Genomic DNA, 24,943 nt, shown 5'->3' on the forward strand with positions numbered 1-24,943 from the left:
CAAATACAACATTTATTTTGCATTGATATTCTATATTTTTCAATTAACTACTTGAATACAAATTTACTATTTCTAGATATACACAATATACTATTTCTAGATATACACAGAGCTTTTGACTCTGTATCACATGAAATGTTAATAAAAAAATTAGAAGTCATGGGAATACGAGGTACTGTCCTAAACTGGTTCAAAAATTACTTAAATGCCAGATCACAAATTGCAGAAATAAGCAACAGCTATAGCATCTCCAAAACAGTAGACTGCGGTGTACCACAAGGATCTGTCTTGGGACCAATTTTATTTAATATTTATATTACTATTACTATTATTATGGGCGACTCCAGGGAGTCCTTAGACTGATCGAGGGAGGCCCTAAACATCATGTCCACACAACTATACGACATCCTCACAGTATCTATCATACCTTGCCTTGAACTCGTTCACCATCATAGCACCCACAACAGACTCTGGCAGCTTATTCCACTCATTTACCATTCTAAAAGTAAAGAATCCAGCTCTAACACCCCTGCTAACCCCACTCTTGCCCAATTTCTATAAGTGTCCCCTAATTCTCCCACCACCACTCCTGATCTCAAAAATATCCTCTGAATTAATTCTATGGAAACCCTTTAGCAATTTGAATGTCTCAATCATATCTCCCCTTTTCCGCCTATCAACTAATTTCTGTAACCCACAAATCTTCTACCTGTTCTCATGTGGTTCATTCCATAGACCGGCTATCATCTTAGTCACTCGCCTCTGGATCCTCTCCATCAAGAAGGAACCTAGGTAACCAAATCTGGGCACATTAGTCGAGATGAGGTCTTATCAAAGCTCGGTACAGAGGTACAATAACTTGCTTGTCTCTGCTCGTCAAAGTATTTTTCAACAACCAAGTGAGTTGATGAGCTGATTTAGCCACTTTTGCTATGTGCCCCCTAAACTTCATCTCCCTATCCACCAGCACTCCCAAATCCCTGGCCTCATCAATCTCCTGGAGTACAGTTCCACCAGTGTGGTATACTGCTGCTAATCTTTTCACCCCAAAATGCATAACCTTACATTTTGTCACATTAAATTGACATCCATTCTCCTTAGTCCAGAACTCCAATCTATCCAAGTCATCCTGCAAGATTTTGACATCTTCTGCATTCGCTATCATCGCCCTACCCAACTTGGCATCATCAGCGAACAAATGAACTGTTCCTCTTAGATCCTTCCCTATATCGTTAATGAACAGATTAAACAGCAGTGGTCCAAGAACAGAACCCTGCGGCACACCACTAGTCAGGCTGTCTTTTGGATTCTACTCCTGAATAAACTACTCTTTGATATCTCTCCATCAACCACCCACCTATCCATCTCACCAACCCTATATCCATTCCCTTATGTCGTAGTTTACGAATTAGAATTCCATGTGGTATCCTGTCAAATGCCTTAGCCAGGTCCAGCAGTATCACTGTAAACCCTTATCCAGTTCAGCCATCACCTTGTTATAAAACTTGAGCAAGTTACTGAGACATGATCTACCCTTTACAAAGACATGCTGTCTCCCATACAGTATCCCATTTTCATCAATCCAGTCCTGTAGTTTTCTCTTGACTATTTACTCCAAGACCTTGACAATGATTCCTGATATGCTGATGGGTTGGTAATTTACATCTACAGTCTTGGAACCTCCTTTATGCAGTGGAACTATTTTACCCTCTTTCCACACCCTCGGGACTAAACCAGACCCGAGACTCAAATTAAACAAAATGGTCAAGGACACTGACAATTCTTTAGCCGCTTCACATACAACACGAGCTGGTATACCATCCAATCCCACAGATGTGTTGACATTGAGGTTCTGTAATAGACTAGTTACCTCTACTTCATTCATCACAATTCCAGTATAAATTAATGGTTCCTTCTATTTTTCAATGTCACCACCTGGATGATATACTTTTGCAAAGTGCACGCTCAGTAACTCCACTATATCGACTGATTCAGTGACCTCCTTACTATCGTCATTCCTTAAAATCATTTTGCCGTGTATAGTTTTTTTCTTGCTTGCAGCATATTGAAAAAACTGTTTGGGATTCTCTTTAGCATGCATGGCTAATGTTCTTTCATAATCCGCCGTTGCTTTCCTTACCACACTCGTTACCCTTCTGGCCTTCGCTTTATACTGTTCATGTGCCTGTCGGTCATCTTTCTCCTTAAATTGCCTCCACAGTTGTTTCTTTTTTTGCAGCTCAAGCTTAATGGTGTTATTCATCCATTTAACCCCTACTTGTTTTACTATTCGGACCATAGATATACAATCAGCCATAACATCCTGTAAATGCTCCTTGACGACTTCCCATGCACTATCAACAACCAGCCCTTGCAGTTTTACATGCCATGGTACTGAACCAATCAAACTCCTAAGCTTGTTATACTTACCAGCCCGATAATTCCACATGTACCCTGTCTTGATTGTAAATTCCACACCTTAGCCACCTCCCAAGTTAAGATCCTATGATCACTCTCACCAATTGGTGGCAACGTGGTCATATTTGTTACAGCCAAATTCTCAGATGCAATTACTAGGTCAAGCACTCTTCTGATCCCTAGTATTTTCCATTGCATGCTGTTGCAGATAGTTATCCCTTAATAACTGCATAAAATCCGATTCCTTCCTCCCATGTGTCCTCTCCTCCCAATCAATGTTATCATAGTTGAAATCTCCCATAATAATTACCCTCCTTCCACTCATTTCTTCTATATGCTTATGTATACTATTTCCACCATCTATTCCATCACCTGGTCTATAGCAGCACCCAACTGTATATTTTGTTCTGCTAGCCTCAATCTCACACCAAATAGCCTCAAATGTTCTCTTTTCTTTATCCTGCAGTTTCACTTCTATTTTCCTTGGCTGTAGCTCATGAGCTATCATCAATAACACTCCTCTCCCACTTTTTATTCTCCCTGTCTCTCCTGAACACACCATACCCCTCACATTCAATCCCACTAGCTGTATCATCTTCTGTCAGCCATATTTCACTAATGCCAATAACCTGTGGCCTGGAAGTGCCAACCAAGGCCAAAAATTTTTCCTTCTTGTTCCTAATACCAGTACTAATACTAATGCCAGAAGTATACGTGAATTGCAGAAGCCCATTTGTCCCATCCCTATTTTGATGCCTTATACTATCCCATTCTGATTCGTAGTCTTTCGTACTCGCTTGGGCATATTACACACATTCATACACTCAACTGTCTCCCTAAAGTCTGCATATCTACCCCCTCCCCTTAATAACTTTAGTTTACCTGATTCTGCACATCTGCTTCCACTTCATTCAACAACACCTTTTCAAGTCTCCATACACCAAATCCATTCAAATGTAAACCATCCATCTTATATAAATCCTTTCGCCCTTCAAACTCACTCCACACATCCACAAATTCCACACCACTCCTGCATAATCCGCACATAAAGTCATTCGTTCCTGCTTTTGCTATCAATTCTTTCACCCTCTGTTTTTGCATTCTAATTGACTCGCTTACATCCTTAACGTTCGCACGATTAATGTTGGTACGATTTTGTTACCCTCTCATCTATCACACCTCTTACTGAAGAATCTCCGTACAACACTTGCTCTTTAATTTTGTTTACACTCACTATCATACTCTTATTTTTCTTATCATACTTTTGCCGTTTATTAGTTGGTACGCTCGGTAAACATTTTTGCCAATGCTCCAGCTGCCGATTTGTCCTGTGTAACCGTGTGATCTCATTCATTGCATCTGTCTCATCATTTTTATTATCCGTTAATTCATTCATTCGTTCTGTATGTTTACCTTCATTCTCACTTTCAATGCCACTCTCACAGCTATCTGGTACTACCTCGCAAATATCACTATTCATACCTCGCATATCACTATTTTCTACGTTCTCACTTTCAACAACGATATCACTCTCACGGCCTGAAACACTCTTTAAATCCTCACATTCCTTACACAAACTTGACTGAAAATATTGCGAGGTCCAAACAATGCCATATTTCACATTAACTTTTTTTTTTTTTTTTAATCAACTAGCATTTCCTGTAACTTGTGAGTTTGTAATGAATCTGTTGTTTTTTCTAACTTTGGATTTCCAAAATAGAGAAATAAATATTTTATTCCAATATATTTGTTGTTGTTTTTTTGTTGTATTAAAATAATTAAAAGTGAAAAAATAAATTTTTAAATACACAAAGTTTTTAGTTGTGTATTTTTTTTTTTTTTTTAGTTGTTTATTCGTGCGTAATCAGATATCAGGTTGGGGGAACGTGATCTATATAAGAGAGTAGATCACCGAATAACTTTTTATAGAAAAGTAGCTCCCATAGCAAAAAAGGTTGAACACCACTGGTATATATTATGTTAAAGATACCAAGCAATTTTATAAGCTAGGTTTTTAATCCTTTTTTCCCAAGTAAGCAAACAGACAAGTTTGCTGCTGCACGTAGTGCAACACTAGGCAACTCGATGTAAAGGTGGAGTAAGCCCTGATCACTTTCCTTAGAATTTTCCCCTAATGCAAAGCACGTTTCCTTGCGGGGTGTATGATGCAATACATTAAGGTAATGGTCACTAACCAGACCGGTTTCCCTTTGTTTATGTGCGGGGATACCTTTCCGAAAACTCGTAAAATCACCCAATAATGAGCGACCAGCAGGATCAGAAAGTCAGAAACTCAGTTGGCTCTACACCATGGCAGGTTCCCCACCACCGAGCAGAGCCGCTCATTTGCTCATCTGGAAGGGTAACAGCAACAGCCGTGCCTCAGCTAACTTCACAGGCTACAGCATTGCCATTCATTACCCCGCCACGCAGGCCCTGGGTGACAGCAACAGCCGAGCCTCAGTTAAAACTTCACGGGCTACAGCATTGCCATTCATCACCCAAGCTTCCAACCGGTTTCAACCTTTATTGAGGTCTCATCAGTGGGAGCCAAACCTAAAAAATGACAAGGGTGAAGTAATACAGAGCTTATAAATTTTACCTGAACAAGTTGCCATACTTTGACCTTATTAAATGAAAATCTCAGGATGAGAGTAAGATGTAGAAAGTTTTTTACCTGGGGTATATATTATGTTAAAGATACCAAGCAATTTTATAAGCTAGATTTTTAATCCTTTTTTTCCCCAAGTAAGCAAACAGACAAGTAAGACAAGTTTGTGGCTGCACGTAGTGCAACACTAGGCAACTCATTGTAAAGGTGGAATAAGCTCTGATCACTTTCCTTAGAATTTTCCCCTAATGCAAAGCACATTTCCTTGCAGAGATGAATGATGCTATGCATTAAGGTGATGGTCACTAACCAGACCCGTTTGCCTTTGTTTAAGTGCAGGAATACCTTTCCAAAAACTCGTAAAATCTCCCAGATCACCCAATAATGAGCAACCCATAGGATCAGAAACCCTCATTTGCTCATCTGGAAGGGTAATAGCAACAGCCGTGCCTCAGTTAACTTCACAAGCATTGCCATTCATTACCCCACCACGCAGACCCTGGGTGACAGCAACAGCTAAGCCCCAGTTAAAACTTCACGGGCTACAGCATTGCCATTCATCACCCACGCTTCCAACCAGTTTCGACCTTTATTGAGGTCTCGTCAGTGGGAGCTAGACCTAAAAAAATGCCAAGTAATACAGAGCTTATAAATTTTACCTGAACAAGTTGCCATAAGGTGCTTTGACCTCATTAAATAAAAATCTCAGGATGAGAGTAAGATGTAGAAAGTTTTTAACCTTGGGTATATATTATGTTAAAGATACCAATCAATTTTATAAACTTTATATATTTCTGCAAGGAAATGTGCTTTGCATTAAGGGAAAATTCTAAGGAAAGTGATCAGAGCTTACTCCACCTTTACAACGAGTTGCCAAGTGTTTCACAACGTGCAACCACAAACTTGACTTACTTGTCTGTTTGCATACTTGGGAAAAAAGGATTAAAAACGTAGCTTATAAAATCAACTATTTCCAAAAAGGCCTTAAAACCTCAGTAACATTCATAGATCTGTCTGCTGCATATGACACAGTTTGGGTGAATGGACTCATACTGAAACTTGCAACTGTAATACAAGACCCAAAGATGATTAAGATTCTAAAGCACATGACATCAGAGTGCAAATTCAATGTGCAACTGAATGGCTCCTCTTTAACTTATACATTAGTGACATGTCACAAACCTCCTGAAAGTTCACATATGCAGACGATCAGGCATTGGCAACTCAGGCTAAACACTTGAAAGAGACCAAGACTGTGCTTAGTTCCAACCTTGAAGTTCTGTACAACTATTACCAAATGGCATCTTTGCCCAAATCCCTCAAGAGTGAAGTTTGCACATTTCACTTGAACAATCATCAAGCTGATAATCGGCTGAAGGTCTCATTCAGAGGGGAGACTTTGAAGCACAACTGCAAAGTATCTTGGAGTCACCTTAGGTCGCTCTTTAACCTTCAAGAAACACCTGGAAAATGTCTGCCAAAGGCTAACTAGTAATAATATCATCAGGAAGCTTGTGTGTTCAGGCTGGTGGTGGGGGGCAGGAGCTAACATTTTAAAATCTGCCCTAGTGTACTCCTGTGCAGAATACTGTGCTCTAATGTGGTATTCAAGTCATCATGTCAGCAAGGTCAATGAGCAACTTAACGATACCATGAGAATCATCACAGGGTGCATAAAGTCTACACCTGTTGAGTAGCTACCAACATTTCTAGCATCATACTACCAGACATAAGGAGGAAAGCTGCTGCTAACAGAGAGTGGATAAAATGTGCGGGAAATAACTTACCCATTCATGAGGACTTCAAAATCTACTGCCTATTTGCTTAAAGTCTCGCAAACCAATCTGGAAAAATCAGCAACCAGATACATATTCTCCTGAAACTGAATGAAAGAATTATTGGCTTACTTCAACAATAAAAAATGGACAACTTGTTACAGACCCCAGGTGGCATGGAGCACACTCAACCACCTGAAGTCAGGCCATGCCGGATGTGGATATGCTACCGTGATGTACAAGTGGGCATGCATCAATTCCCAGCATGTAACTGTGGTGCTGATCAACAGACCATCAATCATATTATTCAGTACTGCCCACTGCAGAGTTTTCAGGGCACATTGACGGACCTGTTCCAGGTTACCCCAGATAAAAATAAAAGTGAATATATATATTCACTTTTCTATTTTTATTTTTTATTTGCACAAACCCAGCTCATACGAAATGTATATATACTCGATTATTAAGAGTTAGTAGATATTTATGACCGGTATTAAATTTATTAATATTAAAACTGCAATCCACTCATTAGTCCAAACTAAAAGTATTCAAATCTTCATGTAGAGAATTAACATCAGCACTACTCTATCATTGATAATTCTACCTAATTTTGCTCATCAGCAAACATTTAAAGATCCCCAGTCAATCCACATGAAATATCGTTAGCAAATAAGTTAAACAGTAGGGACTCAAGAACAAAATACAGGTAACCCTCGTATAATGCGATACTTATACAATGCAGTTTCGATATAATGCAGTCTACAAATTGTAGTAATTCTTGTTCAATGCGGTTTCGATATTATGTGGTCTAGAATTTCTAGTGACCCTTTTTTTTTTTTCATATATTTTTCACCGCGCAACTTAAAAATCAAATTTTATCTTTGTTAATTTTGTGTCTGCCCGTATCGCGCAAGTAGTTATAAGTATCGAATTTAGTTTTATTGTATCCCTGAATAAGGTACTGTACAGAGGCTTTTTCAGTCTGTGTAATTCTCAACAAATAGTGCAATTAGAGACAGCTGGAAAAAAAAAAACGGCGCTACTAACGAATCACATGTCCCTTCTCACAGAAACTATGCTATATAGACTCGAGCAAAACTATATGTTGCACTGAAACACAGTATCTAACAAAAGAAACTATTGTCCAGTTTTTCAATTATGAAATAAGTGTTTGTTTTATTGCATTTGAAATTCTCGATGTCATTATGACAGATCACAAAAGCTTCAAATAAAATCTACCAAGAATTGAAACATCCATATAATTAGTGTCTGAGTTTGCCTGCCACCGCAAACGCAAACAAGCATCTATAAAATTCAACCAAGGGTTGAAACTTTGTGCAAGTTGAGCCTGCCTGTAATGAGAAGCTCCATCGGAACGATAAGTGATACCCTGTCGTGAATGTTTTAAAACTAATAGTGAATGTTGTTATGACAGTTTCAGATGTTATGGAATTCGATTGAAGAGAATTAGCATTTCAACTCAACACTTGTCGGTTGCCTTTGTCTTTGGGTCGCCCAATCCTTTGTTAATACCGCACCAATCATATATGCACATCTTCATAGCTGCTATCTCATGTAAAACAAAATTCAACTTGTACATATTGTAATAATTTTTAAAAAAAAGTTGAATAATTTATAAGCGTATAAAAGGATATCACCTGTAAATCGCTGATGTGCCAGGAAAATTCTCAGACATGCCACCTCTGGCACAAGTGCCATAGGTTTGCCATCTAGGGTTTACTGTATAAAGTGTTTATTGTTGAAAATTGTCTTCGTTTTCTGCCAGGAAAGTGCATTAAAAATCATAAGTGTGCTATTCTCAACTGAGTAGTTTATTTTCTGGTGAGTTACATACTTATGTAATGCTTTTTTTTTTTATGTAAAAGTTTATTTTTATTGTAATGGCCACTATAACTGCAACGAAAGGGAAAAAACCAACATTGAAGAGGAAATTCATTTTTCTCGAAGAAAAAATTAAAATCTTGGATCGGTTGAAAATTGGAGAAAAACCAGGAGTTGTTGCAAGGACTTTGAATTTAAATGAATCAACAATTCGGACAATCAAACAAATGAACATAAAATCCGAGAAAGTGTTATTGCTGGGTCAATGGTAAGTGCAAAACGTGTTGCTCGTTTATGCAATATTCTAATAAAAAAAATTGAGAAATCTCTAATGATTTGGATGAAAGATTGCACTCAAAAGAAAATTCCTTTGGATGGACATCTTATTAAGCAAAAAGCTCTCAAAGTTTATAAACATTTAAAAAAACTTGATCAAGATTCTTCAGAAGAAATCTCTCAGCATGGATTTTGTGCTAGTAAGGGTTGGTTCGAAAACTTTAAAAAGCGGGTTTCTTTGTATGATCTTAAAATCCAGGGAGATTTAACATCAACAGACGTTGGAGCTGGCCGGAAATACCCAGCAGAACTATTAAATATAATTGAAGAAGGTGGTTATAGTGCGGACCAGGTGTTCAATGCGGGTGAATCTCGGTTATATTGGAAAAAAATGCCAAAACGCACCTATATTTCGAAACATGAAAAGTCAACTCTTGGATTCAAAGTTTCCAAAGATAGAATTACTCTACTGTTTTGTAGTAATGCATCAGGTGATTACATGACAAAACCAATGTTTATTAATCCATCCGCAAATCGATGAATTGGCTCGACAAGTCCATCCTACCTGTTTATTGGCGGGCCAACAAAAGGGCATGGGTTACAGTTGGCATGTTTGAAAATTGGTTTTTCAAGTGTTTTGTACCCGATGTAGAAAGTGACACAAAGAAAAAGAATATCGACTTCAAAATTCTACTAATTTTAGATAACGCACCAAGCCACCCAACAAATTTAAGCCATCTGAATATTAAAATAACTTTTTTGCTGCCTGATACTACTTCATTTATTCAACCACTCGACCAAGGAATAATATCAACATTTAAGTCATATTATATTCGTCGAACATTCCATTTCGTTTTGGAATCTAATCCAAACATGACATTGCCTCAAGCGTGGAAAGAGTTTTCAATATTGAATTGTGTAAAAATTATTTCTCCGTCCATTAAGGAATTACAACCCTCTATGCTGAATGCTTTCTGGAAATAAATATGGCCTGAAGCTGTTCTGGAACAAAATTTCGTACCTCCAGTGGATGCCAAGCTAAGTCGTATAATAAACATCGCACACGTTTTTGGTGGAAAAGGCTTTTGCGATATGGTTGAAAATGAAATTAGTGAATTAATTGATGGAGAAACAGATTTAAATGAAGAGAAACTGGGTCGAACCAAATGGCGGTGAAAGTTCTGCGGAAGATTCTGATTGTGATGAATCCGTTAAAGAATTTAGTTTAAAGAAATTAGCAGAAGGATTGTACTTGGGAAGAAAGTTAGGAAGTTATTTTACGGATAATGATCCCTCAATGAAGCGTTCGGGAAAATTCACGAGACAATTGGATATTTGTTTAACGCCATATTATGAACTTAATAAAAAATTGCAGCACAGTGGTAAGCAAAGTCTTATTACTGAATTCTTGATAATTAAATCAGCCGAGAATTATAACAAATGATGTCCAAGAGATTTCAAGTGGTGACTAACTCCGGCCGCTTAAATAAAGAACATTATGAAATGTTATTTCTGAAGACAGTGATGACGATTAAAATATGCACTTTATTTTATTGTGTCTAAAATATTTATGCACTATGTGCAATGAAGTTTATGTACAATTTGTAATTTTGATAATTTTATATACTATGTATTTGTCTCATAGTTTATGTTTCCTTAACTTACATGAATTACGTAAATTAAATAAAAATATTTTTGTTGAATATATCATTGTTTATATAATTTAAAAAAAAAAAACGAATTTGGAACATAACCTTACTTTTTCTATGTGATCTAAGTCTCGCATAACGCGACATTTCTATGGAACCCAGCATCCGCTTTATACGAAGGTTACCTGTATATAGAATTATAAAACATATAACATATTACTAAGCAAGACCTGCCCTTCACAAAACAATGTTGTCCCTTTTAAAGTATCATATTCCAATCCACACAGTTGTGAAATCTGTCTTTTACCAACTTCTTGACTATCTTAACCACCACTCCTGAGATACCGATTGACCCATAACTTGCAACAAGCCTTGAAGCCTCCTTTATGCATTAGAACAGTTTGGTTGTCTTACTACTTCTTTGGCATCTGCCTAGAACTGAGGCACAAAATAAACTATTTGGTCAGAGGAAATGCTAATTCCCTTCCACATTCTGGTAATACATGGGCTGATATGCCATCTTGTCCCTTGGCCATGCTTTGCATATAGGTATTGCAATATTGTAAACATCTCCAATTCATTTACCCTTAGTCTTCGTCAGTCACTATTACATCTTGCACTTGAATATCTCCTCCTGAATGGATCCACTTGCAAAATGATCACTCAAGTAACTAACTTCAGTATTTCAGCTTCTGTCACCTTTCTACCACCAACTCTTGTTAAAGTCATCCTTCCATAGTTTTTTTTTTTTTTTTCTTCTACTTGCCATATAGTGAAAGTATACTAGAATTTCTTTTGGTCTCAAGTTAGCTTCCTCTCATAATCAGCTTGGGCATTCGTTACCATACTCATCACTTCTGAACTGTGCCTTGTACTGCTTGTGAACTTGCTGATCACCTTTTACTTTACATTCCCTCCATGCTTTTTTGGAAATCCATCAGTCTTTTCTCAATCAGAGGCAGCATGGCTTACAATGATTACTTGTTTCTCTGATGCAGTAACCAGATCCAGCAATCTTGATCTTCATGCCTCCTCCATTACATGCTATCTCAGTTAATTATCTCTTTCCTCCATGCTTTTTTGGAAATTCAACTTATGATGCTATTCATCCATCTGACTTCCACGAAACTTATCCTCAGCTATATAAATTCCATTTTCTTCTTCCATTCTATGTCTCCATAATTGAATCTCTCCCTCTCTTAATAATTAGTTGACCTGCCCTCATTGTGCTAATTTGCTAATGCATGCAATTTGCATTTGCCCTTATACCCGTTGACCTATATCCACGACTTGAAAAAGTTCACTCATCTGTGATGAAGAATTTTTAGTTGATGAATACAAAAAAAAAATATATATATATATATATATATATATATCAAAAGAGGTGTTTCAGCTTAATTTTAAGTTTTATTCTGTTTTATGTCGTAATTAGTTTTTTGTATGTTTACCATATTGCATCTATTGGAGAATGTTGGCAATTATAAATGAATGCCTATTCTGTTGACTCATTGATTTTGTTGTAATAGAATGTAAACACTTCGAAAGTGTATTTATTTTCCCAAAATATTTCATTATATTGATTCTAAGCTAAATGATTTTCAGTTGTTTTCTGAATTGCTACTGTGTCACATGACATACTGGCCCTTTCATGTGACAATGCTTCAGGGCCAATCATAATTAAAAAATGTGCTAATGTGTGTAGACTTGAAGGTTTTATTTTATTGAGAATTTTTATAATATTATATTTTCAATGTTTGCTAGAATGGCAGTGAAAAAAATGTTCGATTTTTGCTATAAAAGCATTCAAGACATAAGTGTTAGAAATGAAAACATAATGCAAAAATGGCATTAATAATAATAATAATATATATATGTATCTGCATCATTTATAAAATGCTTTTTCCCCCCCACACACCCTGATAACACACACTAATTCATAAGTAGTAAAACATTCTGTATTTGCTTCAACATTGGTAGTTATTCAGGGTAAAATTAGTCATAGCATTAACAGAATCTTATAAATTGACCAGATCCAGGAATAAACATGTGGCTATGATATATTAAACAATGGTGAATATACCTAGACTAGCATCTGACAAGTGAGATATTTGTCTGACTGACATCTCCCTGATGAGCCAGCACAAAATTTTTCAATCTCTGCTTGTTGTACAACCTGCTATATATTTCATCCTATTGGCCTCTATCTGTAATCTCAAATGAATTGCCCTCTGCATCCCTGTCTTCCTAATGTACTTCTACTCTTTTTGGGTTCATTTCTTTAGTTATTATCAGAAAGCCCCTTTTCCAATTTTGTTCCCTCTTTCTTTTCTGAAAATACTGTACTCTTTGCATTCATCTGTATTACTATATCATTCTCCTTCAGAACCAAGTCTCACTGATGATTGTAATTTTTAGCCAAGTTGAACTAACTAATGACAAACTCCTCACATTTATTACAAACATGTCTGGCAACATGTTTGTAATAAACTGGCATTAGTATACATTAACTACAATTCTCCCTTACACCTTGTGTTGATTATCTCATTAACATTAAGAACTTGAAGAGCTACATTCAGCATCATGATCACTCCCACTTATTCATGTCTAGGTTGCTTGAATAACTGGTAATTAGTTTACGGAATTAACAATGCATATAAAGTATATTAATTAAAGGCAACTTTAATGAATAACTTCTATATTTCGGCAACGTCACGTTGCCATCTTCAGGAACATAAAGATATGGTATGTGCACGCAGGCACTAACAAAAGCAAATGAGGAAGAAAGCAAGAAACTAATATTGTTCCTAAAGTCCTAATGGTGCCCTCTGTTGGGCTAATATGGTTGTCTTGGCAGTTGGGCTGAGGTTCTCATAATGTAAGTCTCCCAAATTTGGGGTAGTTTCAATCACCCAAATTTGTTGAGGTTAGGAACGTTTTATAGAGCTGCTGATGATTCCTTGAATAATCTTTCATATTTAAACTGGCTGTGGTGTATTATTTTTGTTTTCTTCCAACGAATTCTATGGTTTGTATCTAAGGCATGGTCTGCCAGCCCAGAGCGGCTGTACTGGTGAAACCGGATGTAGTCTTTGTGTTCTGAAATCCTGATATTTGCTGTTCTGCCTGTTTGGCCAAAGTAGGACAGTTTGCAGCTGCAAGGGACCTGGTATACACCAGGTAGGTCTAGGGGAAGTGGTTGCTCTTTGGACCAACGGACAACAGAGATTCCATCGCACGGAAGGCCCATCAATACGGCAAAATGAGGTTGAAGATATTGTGACACCTAAATCGTCTAACGTTCCTAAAACGCTGCCGGGATAACAAGGTAATCCCTAATTGTGTTAAATTGAAGCACTGTTTTACTTCACAGAAAGCTCTGCGCATTTATAATCGCACTAGCTTCGCCGTATTAAGAGAACAAATTACCGCGACGTGTTCTCCTTGCCGACGAAAACAAAACTGTACGGGCGCTAGAGGAAGAGCTTTTGAATACACTCGGCCATGATCTTTGGACGATACTTTATGACGTCTCATGCGCATCGGCAAGAAAAGAATTTGAAAAAATACGAAGTCGGCACTTGAAAAAATACGAAAACCTGATAAAGAATTCTACTTCCTTACCACAGCCAGTACTCAACACTGTAGGCAACCTCTCGTCGGTAGTTTTAAAGCCTGAAGCACTCACCGCACTTGCACGTGGTCACAATTTCGCCCTAGTTCCTAAAAGAATACCTTCCGAGGAAATCATGATCCAAATAGAACGTGGGATTCGCAACCTTCCTAACCATATTGCAACGTCAGACTGGATGTAGTCGGTGTTCTCACTAAAGCCAAACTTCCAAAAACCAACTTATCCAAAGACGAATATGCAGCCCTACAAGAAATGAAGAATAACAAAAAAATAGTAATCACCAAAGCAGATAAGGGAAATGCCACTGTGGTGCTCAATCAAAAGGACTACAAAGGTAAGCTTAATGCTTTAGTACTAGACCGTACTATTTACCTCCCTATTGAATATAATCCTACCAGCTCTCAGATTAGAACTCTCCACAGACTCCTTAAGAAAGTCACTTCTTGGCCTGTGGAAGTCACTAACAAACTAAAACCTTATAACTCTAGGACCCCCCCCCCCCCCATTATATGGACTCCCTAAAATACATAAACAAAATGTGTCATTATGTACCATAGTGGATGGCATTGATTCCCCCACATATAAATTAGCCAAACATTTAACCAAAATGCTCACACACTATACTGGCAACACACCATCACACATAAAAAAACTCAGCCCACTTTAAAGCCAGTATAGAAAACCTCTCACTCCAACACACTGACATAATGGTCAGTTTTGACGTCTCCTCCCTATTCACTAATGTCCCACTCAAAGAAACCCTAGAGCTCATCCAAGCCAAGTTTCCTCCCGATATCTCAGCCCTATTTCGGTTCACAATGAACCCAGGCTATTTCGTTTGGCAAGGAAAGTTCTACAAACAGATAGAGGGGACAGCCATGGGTTCACTACTTCCCCCACCCTTGGCCAATTTCTTTATGGAGACCTTTGAAGAGAAAGCCTTAAACTCCGCCCCACAAAAACCCACTATTTGGCTTTGTTACGTGGATGATGTGTTCGCTATTTGGCCACATGGCTCAGACACACTCCACTCCTTCCTAACACTTAAACAACCAATACCCCAGAGTCTAGTTCACCTTAGAAAAAGAGGAAAACAATACCCTCCCTTTCCTAGACATTTAATCACTCACCAGCTTGATGGATCTTTGGTTTTCTCTGTTTACAGAAAACCCACCCATACTGGCAGATACATTCACCAGCAGTCTCCCCCCCCCTCACAACAATATGGGGTTAAAAAAACACTATATAACAGGGCAGAATTAATCTGCTCAGATGACAAGGCCCTAACTACTGAACTAAACCCTAAACCACATCGTCAACACTTTCTTAGCCAATGGCTATAACCCCAAAAAAATCCAAAAAATACTAAAACCAGTAAACCACAACCCCCCCCATCCACAATAAAGATTACACCAAATCTATCACCATCCCCTACATCCAGGCACCTCTGAGAAAATAACCAAAAAATCCTCAAAAAATATGACCTTACTTCTTGTTACAGACCATATAAAAAGTTGGCATCCTTTATCCATTCTACCAAAGACCAGCCACTTCCCCTAGACCTATCTGGTGTATACTAGGTCCCTTGCAGCTGCAAATTGTCCTACTTTGGCCAAACAGGCAGAACAGCAAATATCGGGATTTCGGAATACAAAGACTACATCTGGTTTCACCAGTACAGCCGCTCTGGGCTGGTAGACCATGCCTTAGATACCCAACATAGAATTTGTTGGAAGAAAACAAAAATAATACGCCACAGCAAGTTTAAATACGAAAGATTATTCAAGGAATCATCAACAGTTCTAAAAAACGTTCCTAACCTCAAAAAATTTGGGTGCATGAAACTACCCCAAATTTGGGAGACTTACATTATGAGAACTTCAGCCCAACTGCCAAGACAACCAAATTAGCCCACCAAAGGGCACCATTAGGACTTTAGGAACAATATTAGTTTCTTGCTTTCTATCTCATTTGCTTTTGTTAGTGCCTGCGTGCATATACCATATCTTTATGTTCCTGAAGATGGCAACGTGACGTTGCCGAAATATAGAAGTTATTCATTAAAGTTACCTTTAATTAATATACTTTATATGCGTTGTTAATTTCATAAACTAATTACCAGTTATGTATGACCCATGTATAAGCCTTGCTACTAGAAGTTGCTTGAATAAGTAGTAACATATTCACCTACATCTCTGCTAAACGTTCCAGTTTCCCTGACCTTGCACTTCTGAATTCTTACTGAACAGTACTTTCTCAAGACACCGAACTTCAAATCCATTATTATTATTATTATATTATTATTATTATTTGACACCTCCAGGGAGTCCAAAGACTCATCGAGGGAGAGTGTGCCAACAGCATCGAACGATTGGTCCATCAAACTCTCTCCACACATCTACACTACTCTAATCCTCTTGCATAACCTATTTCCTGACTCATTTGCAATCATAACTCTTTGTCTCAAGTCACCTCTATCATACTATGGAAACAGACTCACAATTTTTACTTTCTCACTATTCTTATTGCCTGTACCAAGTCATCTTATCTTATGTATACTACACTTGGTACCTGCTAGATCATTAGTACCAGTAAGGATAATCATCTTTTTCACTTTCCCTCTGCTTCCTTAAAGCATCACTAGCATCCTTAATCTTGATCTCAGGGAAACACAATTTTATCATGGATTCACTATACAAAATCCATTCGTCTTTTACCCTCCCATACACTGCTTTTCTCCTCTAGCATCTCCCCCTTCTTTTGCTTCTGTGCCATAGCACTTGCCAGGTATTTCTGCAACCATTCATCTTTTATTCTGGGGAGAATTCCATGTAAGCATGCTATCTCTTGTTATCATCTGGTCATTCCCTTCATTTTTGCTGTTGCTTGCACTACATGCACCCTTAATTTCTTCCAACATTTTCCTTGCAACAACAAACAATCTTGCCATGATTCACACTCATATTTCCTTATCTTTCTTCATTCAACACACTGCTATCACTCTTCTTACTCTCCTCACACTTCTGGCATATTCACTCTGAAAAAACCTCCGATATACACAAAGAGAACAGTGACATCATAAAGCAGAGCAAAATATAATCATGAGAGTTAACACGTTCGCTGCCAACTATGAGTATACTTGTAGTTAGTATATGAGCCTCACAAGCCAACTACAAATATACTCGTATGTCGATTATTGACCTCCTATACCAAGCATGAGTTAACCCTTAATATAAGTACCTTAATTTGGACCCTTCGCTTGTGAATAAAGTAGAGAGCACGTCTGGGGGCTTGGTAGAAGGGAAATAATTTCAGCTAAAATGTAATATATTATAAATATGTGCCTCAGAAGCCAACTACGAATATACTAATATGTCGATTACTAAAATAAAATCAATAAAAATAATAAAATAAAATCAATAAAATAAAAACCAATTTATTCAAATTACAAATGATACACTTGAAAACACTTTTCCACACACAATGGTGGTTTTTCCTGGCAAACAGGACAATAATAACGTGTTTCGTGTACATACTCGGCATGGCTTTGTCGGGCGATTCTTTTTTTCCAAATAATGAAGATCCCAAATTCTGCTGATATTCTGTAATGCTGTAAACTCATCCATTCCAACAAAAACAGAGATAAATTGATCTCTAAATTTTAACGCAGTCATTGCGTTTCCAGTAATTATATTATAAAATTTTTGCGCATTTTGAATGTATATATCAAAAATGCATATTGCCAATTTCTTTGGCCATCTAATTGTCTTTTGTAAGGTGGAATAGTAAGAAAGCATTTGATCAGAAAAATCGATGCCTGATATACTCAAATTATAGTCCCTAACGATATTTAGTTTTAATTGAATTTTACTATTCTGATTTTTCACTTCAACCATTTCAAATTTGTGCATATTTGAAATGGAAAGAACTTCCCTCTTATCCTTCCATTTGCGATGATGAATTCATTAAATTCATCATTGCTCATATTAGCGTAAGCTTCTAATTCTTTATCAGTAAGTTTTCTTTTACTGGCCATGGCAAAACTGAAGGTTTTTAGAGACTAGACGCAATAAACACAGTCGTCCGTGCATGTAATAGGTGATACGAAATTACTCATAGTTGGCGTATGAAACAAAATGTCTGATAAGCCAGCTACGAGATTATTCATAGTGACCTTGAAGACGCGAAAGCGCTTGGCGTGTGGGAACAAACTATGTCTGAGGAGCGTGGCAGTGAATGCATTAATCAGCCAAGCATGCCAAAGGAAATTTCATTGAGTTTTTTTGCTGTATGGCAATTAAAAAGATGATGCTATGTTAGGATGTCTTTACTGAATGCTGATGGTTAGGAAGGTCACAGAAGCAAAAAGAATGAGTGAACATATAGATTCATGTGTGATCACTTAGTTAGGGTATGTCATGCCTGTAGAGATACTGTTGTTTACAAATAGAGTTAAATAAACTGAAGTTACTTAGAATATTACAAAATCTTACTGTGAATACTTGTATGGAATAGGGGGGAAAAAAACTGAAATATCAGCTGTGTGTGTGTGTGTGTGTGTTGAGAAGGCCAGAGAATTTGCATTGTCCCTGACCAGGCTGCTTTAATTTGTCTGAACTCTAGCAGGGTTCCAAAGTAGTGGAAATGAGATAAATAGTACACAGAGGAGATTCTAAGACAGATGTAGCAAATTACAGGCTAATATCACTATCTCAGAAGTGGTGCTCAAAGTTTCAAAAAAGTTGGTTTAAGGCAGGCCAGAGTTCAAAAATTGGTAGATAAGAATGTGATTATTTGTTGTGAACAACACAGTTTTGTGAAGGATAAGTCTCACCTTAGTCATATTAAAGCCGAGTTGGATATAGGGAATATACAAGATGAGTCGACTGGACTTTATTTGACAGGATACTGCATAGAACATGATTATGTATATTGGAGCACATGTGGATGGATATGAAGTAGGAGGCTGATAAATAAACATCAAAAAGTATTATATGGCAGAGTAGAATCCAAGAGAAGCAGATCATCAGTGCATGCCGTTTGTTATTTAATTTGTACATTGATATAGGGAATCAAATCATGGAATGGGGAATATCCAGTTCTTTGCTGATAATGCAAACTCTGGAGGACAAATAAATAGTTAATAACAGTGATGTAGCGACACCTCCAAGGAGTCCAAAGACTCATTGAGGAGAGGACACCTATTCTACAACTTTCCATCTTCACCAACTACAGCGAACCCAACAGCTACACCAACGCCATCTACTGCCCATCACCACCACCACTAGTATTTTCACAGACAGTCACAAACATCCATGCCTATAGTGGGATTCGAACCCATAGCCTTTTGGCTGTAGAGTGGATACGCTAACCACTTGGCCGACCAGGCCAGCCAGTGACCCTTCAATTCTAGCTTCCTGTTTGAACCAGTCATATTTATGAGTTCTGTGAATGTTCACCAGCCGAGTAGTTCAGCTGGCATGCCAGAACCATCAGGAATAAAGATGAGGAATTCTTAGCATTAGTAAACGAAGTGAAACCAAAAATCATAAGCATTAATGAGTAGACCTAGGTGACAGATGAGGATATTGTTATAGGAATAGAACACATTTGGTTCAGTTTATTTGGGAAAAGCAGAAAAGAAAAATGGGAGAGTGATACTAATCAATGTAGAGGAATTGAATCCAACCACAGTAGAAAGCTAGTTTCCTTGGTAGTAGTAGCAGCATGAGTAATAAGAAAAATGAGTTTGAGGTTGTTTGGTTTGAGATTGATGTTAACATGACAAAATTCACAACTGAGTGATGCTACAGATCATGTATCATACAAACTCAATAAAGAGGATTGCGAACTGCATAGATAGAAAGCTTATCAACAAGGAGAACTATCAGTATGGATGAGTTCAGCTATGGGAATATATGAGAGAGGAGAAAACTTACAAGATGAGGGAAAATTAATTTATAGAATTACTCAGGGATTGACTACCTTATGCAGTACAAAAACATAGGATCTAGTAACAGTGTCAGAAAATTTGTCTATAGATGAGTTGCTTTCAATCTATAGAGTGATTATGCAGTTTTAATTTGAGAGATGACAATATATGTAAGAGCCTTGACCAAGAAGGGTCATATCCTGAGGTATAAGGCAGGTGATTCTAATAAACTCAGAAGGCAGCTTAAGGCTGTGTCTAGGCATGAGCATGGTTGAGGGATCAATAGTGCATGGGAATTAGTTAAAGGGTGCTTAATTGAACCTATATCTGACTGCATTCTCAGAGTTTGAGAATTAATTGCCTGGAAATCAAATTGGTGAAGAACACTTGAAAGCAACAGTTGCATAAAAAGAGAATGTTGTAAATCTAATATTGTGAGAAGATTGATGGCAAGACTCAGGAGCACTGTAAAGAACAAACTAGATTGATGGCCATGTTGAGGAAGGCAGAGTGGGATTATGAAAAAAAATTAGCTAAACAGGCCAAAGAAAATCTGAAGAGAAATTTTATCTCTATTTAGCAAACAAAAAGATGACCATGGAAGAATAAACTTAATGAAAGCAGGTGATAGTATGTTCACTTTCTTATACTATATATTCCATGCAGCCCCTTTAGTTTTATGGATGCTGAGGAGAAACTGAATGAAAGAATGGAGGTGGATGAGCTGGAAGTATTAAACCTTTTATTATTATGTGACACTGCCAAGGAGTCCAAGAACTCGTTGAGGGAAGACACTCGACAACTCTGTCTCCATCATTTAATTCACCAGCTACATAGAACCTCTATACCATCATCGCTACTGCCTACTACCACTAATAATTTTTGCCTCTAAATTGTGTGTGTTCTCAAGACCAACTTCCCTGTATGAAAGATTAAAAATCCAAATTTACGGAAGAATAAACCCTGCTACTTCTGTATGAGATTGGCTAACTCACATTCAGTTGAAATAACCCATAAAGATTCCTCTCATCATGACAAGAATCGAACATAGGCCTTTTCCAACTGAAGTGCACAATGTACCATCATTCTTGTAATTATGCTATAGAGACGCAACAGCTTGACTCAGATACAGCAGTTGGACTGGATGAGACATCAGCACAGGTGCTGAAGGATATGCAAAAGAGTTAGCAGCATCCTTAACCTGGTTGTTCAAATCAGTCACATCACATGCAAGTTTCTTAATGAGTGGAAGGAGAGTGAGGTATTTCTATTATACAGTTGACTAATGCAACGAATTATAAACCAGTTACCGTTTCTGGTGTAGTCTTCAGAGTATTGGAAAGCAGTTAGGAATTGCTTTCAGCATCCAAAGGTGGATAGACAACACTGCAAATCTCTGTAAAGGATAGCATAGATTTGTTAAAGGTAAGCCTTACTTTAGCACTCTGCTTATATTCTGTAATAGGATGACAGCAGAGCTGGATATACAACTATACTTGTAGTTTTTTTCGAGACATTTCATAGATTCCACATTGGAGGTTGTTATACAAACTCAATGGAATGGATTGCAAAATAAACTTAGTATAGATTGGAGAGTGGATGGCTGATATCAAAAAGTGATGTATCGTGCTAATATCTATGAGGAGGAGAAAGTGACTGGTGATGTACCACAGAGTTTCATACTCAAGCCATTATTGTCATGTACATTCATAAGGTCATGACTTGGAAGGTGATTAAAGGAGTGGAATTTACAATTAAGATAGGGTACATGTGGAATTACTGAGCTGGTAAGTATGACAAGCTTAGGAGTGTGCTTGGATCAGTGCCATGGCATGTGAAACTGCAAGGGCTGAATGTTGATAGTGCATGGGAGGTGGTTAAGAAGTGTTTACAGGAGGCAATGGTTGACTGTATACCAAGAGTCCGAATAATAAATCAAGTAGGAGTTAAATGGATGAATAACACCATTAAGCGTGAGCTGCAAAAAAAGAAACAATTTTGGAGGGAATTTAAGGAGAAAGGTGACCTGCAGGTGCAGGAACAGTATAAAGCTCAGGCCAGAAAGGTAACAAGGGTGGTAAGAAAAGCAAAAGCGGATTATGAAAGAATATTGGCCATGCAGGCTAAAGAGAATCCCAAACAGTTTTTTTTAATATGTTGCAAGTAAAAGGGAAAATGTTCATGGCAGAATGATTTTAAAAAATGCTGAGGAAAGGGAGGTAACTGAATCAGTTGATATAGTGGAATTACTGAGCGAACACTTTGCAAGAGTATATCATCCAGGTGGTGACATTGCAGTAATTGGAGAACCAACAGCTTATACTGGAATTGTGATGAATGAAGTAAAGATAACTAGTCTATTACAGAAACTCAATGTCAATACATCTGTGGGATTGGATGGTATACCAGCTCGTGTCGTACATGAAGCGGCTAAAGAATTGTCATTGCCCTTGACCATTTTGTTTAATTTGAGCCTCGGGTCTGGGTCAGTCCCAAGGGGGTGGAAAGAGGGGAAAATAGTTCCGCTGCATAAAGGTGGTTTCAAGGCTGCTGTTGAAAATTACCAGCCAATCAGCATAACAGGAATCGTTATCAAGGTCGTGGAGAAAATAGTCAAGAGGAAAATACAAGATTGGATTGATGAAAATGGCATACTGTATCAGGTACAGCATGGTTTTGTGAAGGGTAGGTCATGCCTCAGTAACTTACGTATTATAACACAATGACGGCTGAACTGGATAAGGGTAATGGGTTTACAGTGATTCTACTGGACCATGCTAAGGCCTTTGACAGGATACCACATGGAATTCTAATCAGTAAAATGCAGCATATGGGGATGGATATAGGGTTGGTGAGATGGATAGGAGGGTGGTTGACAGAGAGATATCAGAGAGTGGTTTATTGAGGAGTAGAGTCCACAAGACGGCCTGTGACCAGTGGTGTGCCACAAGGATCTGTTCTTGGACCACTGCTGTTTAATTTGTTCATTAATGATATAGGAAAGGATCTGAGAGGAACAGTTCATTTGTATGTGGATGATGCAAAGTTGGGTAGGGCAATAGTGAATGCAGATGATGTCAAAATTTTGCAGGATGATTTGGATAGATTGGAGGTCTGGGCTAAGGAGAATGGATGTCAATTTAATGTGGCAAAATGTAAGGTTATACATTTTGGGGTGAAAAAATTAGCAGCAGTTTACTACATTGGTGGAACTGTACTCCACGAAATTGATGAGGCGAGAGATTTAGGAGTGTTGGTGGATAAGGAGTTGAAGTTTAGGGGGCACATTGCAAAAGTGGCCAAATCAGCTCATCAAATCACTTGGTTGCTGAAGAATACTTTGACGAGCAGAGACAAGCATGTTATTGTTCCTCTGTATCGAGCCTTAATAAGACCCCATCTCGACTACTGTGCCGATTTGGTCACCTAGGTTTCTTCTTGATGGGGTGGCGGTTGAGAGGATCCAGAGGCGAGTGACTAAGATGATAGCAGGTCTGTGGAATGAACCTTATGAGAACAGGTTGAGGATTTGTGGGTTGCAGAAATTGGTTGATAGGTGGAGGAGGGGAGATATGATTGAGACATTCAAATTACTGAAGGGTTTCTATAAGATTAATTCAGAAGATGTTTTTGAGAACAGGGCTGGTGGTGGGAGGACTAGGGGACATCCATGGAAGCTGGGCAAGAGTGTGTTTAGTAAGGGTGTTAGAGCTTGGTTCTTTACTTTTAGAGTGCTGAATGAGTGGAATAAGCTGCCAGAGTCTGTAGTGGGTGCTGTGACATTGAATGAGTTTAAGTCAAGGTATGATAGATACTGTGTGAATGTCGAATAGTGATGAACATGATTTGGGGCCTTCCTCGATGAGTCTAAGGACTCCCTAGAGTTGCCCATAATAATATTAATCATTTTGGGAAGAGCACCAAGTGATCCAGTTATTTGCTGATGATGCTAAATTAGGGAGAACGATAAGGAACATAGTTAATAATTCCTGAAGGTTTTTCTTTTGTATGAGAACACAAAAAGGTTCTGAAGCCATGTCTAATTAAAATTAGAAATCAGGATTTGTTTTCATATCATCTTCTTTTTATCAGTATTCTCACAATTATCACTTTTTATATAATCATGAAATCAACTTGCATAAGCATCATTTCAGTCATTTGCCATTCCCAAGAATAAAAATGCTGATTTGTTTACATTTTATAGGAAGCCATGAAAACCCTGAGAAAGATTGATGATAATATTATTCATGCATTAAATACAACAATACCAACAGATTCCTTTGCTTCTAAAGCTAGTGTTACTGACCAATGTAAAGGCCTATATGAACAGGTAAGATATTCTTATATATACATATCAGTGGCATTGCTTGCCCATTTAGGGTGTGCTGTTGTTTGGCTTACATCAATTTGACCATAGGGTTGCATTTTTATTAATGTATGAAAGTTTTAAGAGTGCATAGTCATCTTAATTGGTCCAATGCAATTAATTGTAAGATAATTTTGAATTTTTTAATTTATTAATTAATATAATTATGCTTTTCATAGTTTAAATATGGAAAGCATAAAGATCAAATGAATAATTATGCGTGCCATTTATGTGAGAACTATAAGGTTTTACATTTTCTGGTGAGATTAGATATCATTGACAAATACTAGAGTGAGACACAGATAATTTGAATTTTTGATACATTTTTAAATACAGCTATATAATACACACAGAAATCAGAAAAAGTAATCACTTGGGAAATTATTATTTTTCCAGATTGAACCAAAGAAAGGCTGAAATAATTCATTTGATTTATTTATACA

At 37.6% G+C, this 24,943-nt stretch overlaps 1 protein-coding gene across 1 annotated transcript in view; it reads left to right on the plus strand.

Annotated features, from left to right (window-relative positions):
- The window catches only part of Ccdc58 (Coiled-coil domain-containing 58), an 82,019-nt gene that overhangs the window by 21,251 nt on the left and 35,825 nt on the right, over positions 1 to 24,943 (plus strand). The window contains exon 2 of the mRNA XM_090409372.1: positions 24,339 to 24,464. Within this exon, the coding sequence (XP_090265498.1) occupies positions 24,339 to 24,464 (126 nt within the window). The remainder of the gene's footprint in view (positions 1 to 24,338; positions 24,465 to 24,943) is intronic.

The sequence above is a fragment of the Typopeltis vanoorti genome, chromosome 19, assembly GCF_054136105.1.
Source record: "Typopeltis vanoorti isolate ZY-2024b chromosome 19, IOZ_Tvanoo_1.0, whole genome shotgun sequence".
In the NCBI taxonomy this organism is placed as follows: Eukaryota; Metazoa; Arthropoda; class Arachnida; order Uropygi; family Thelyphonidae; genus Typopeltis; species Typopeltis vanoorti.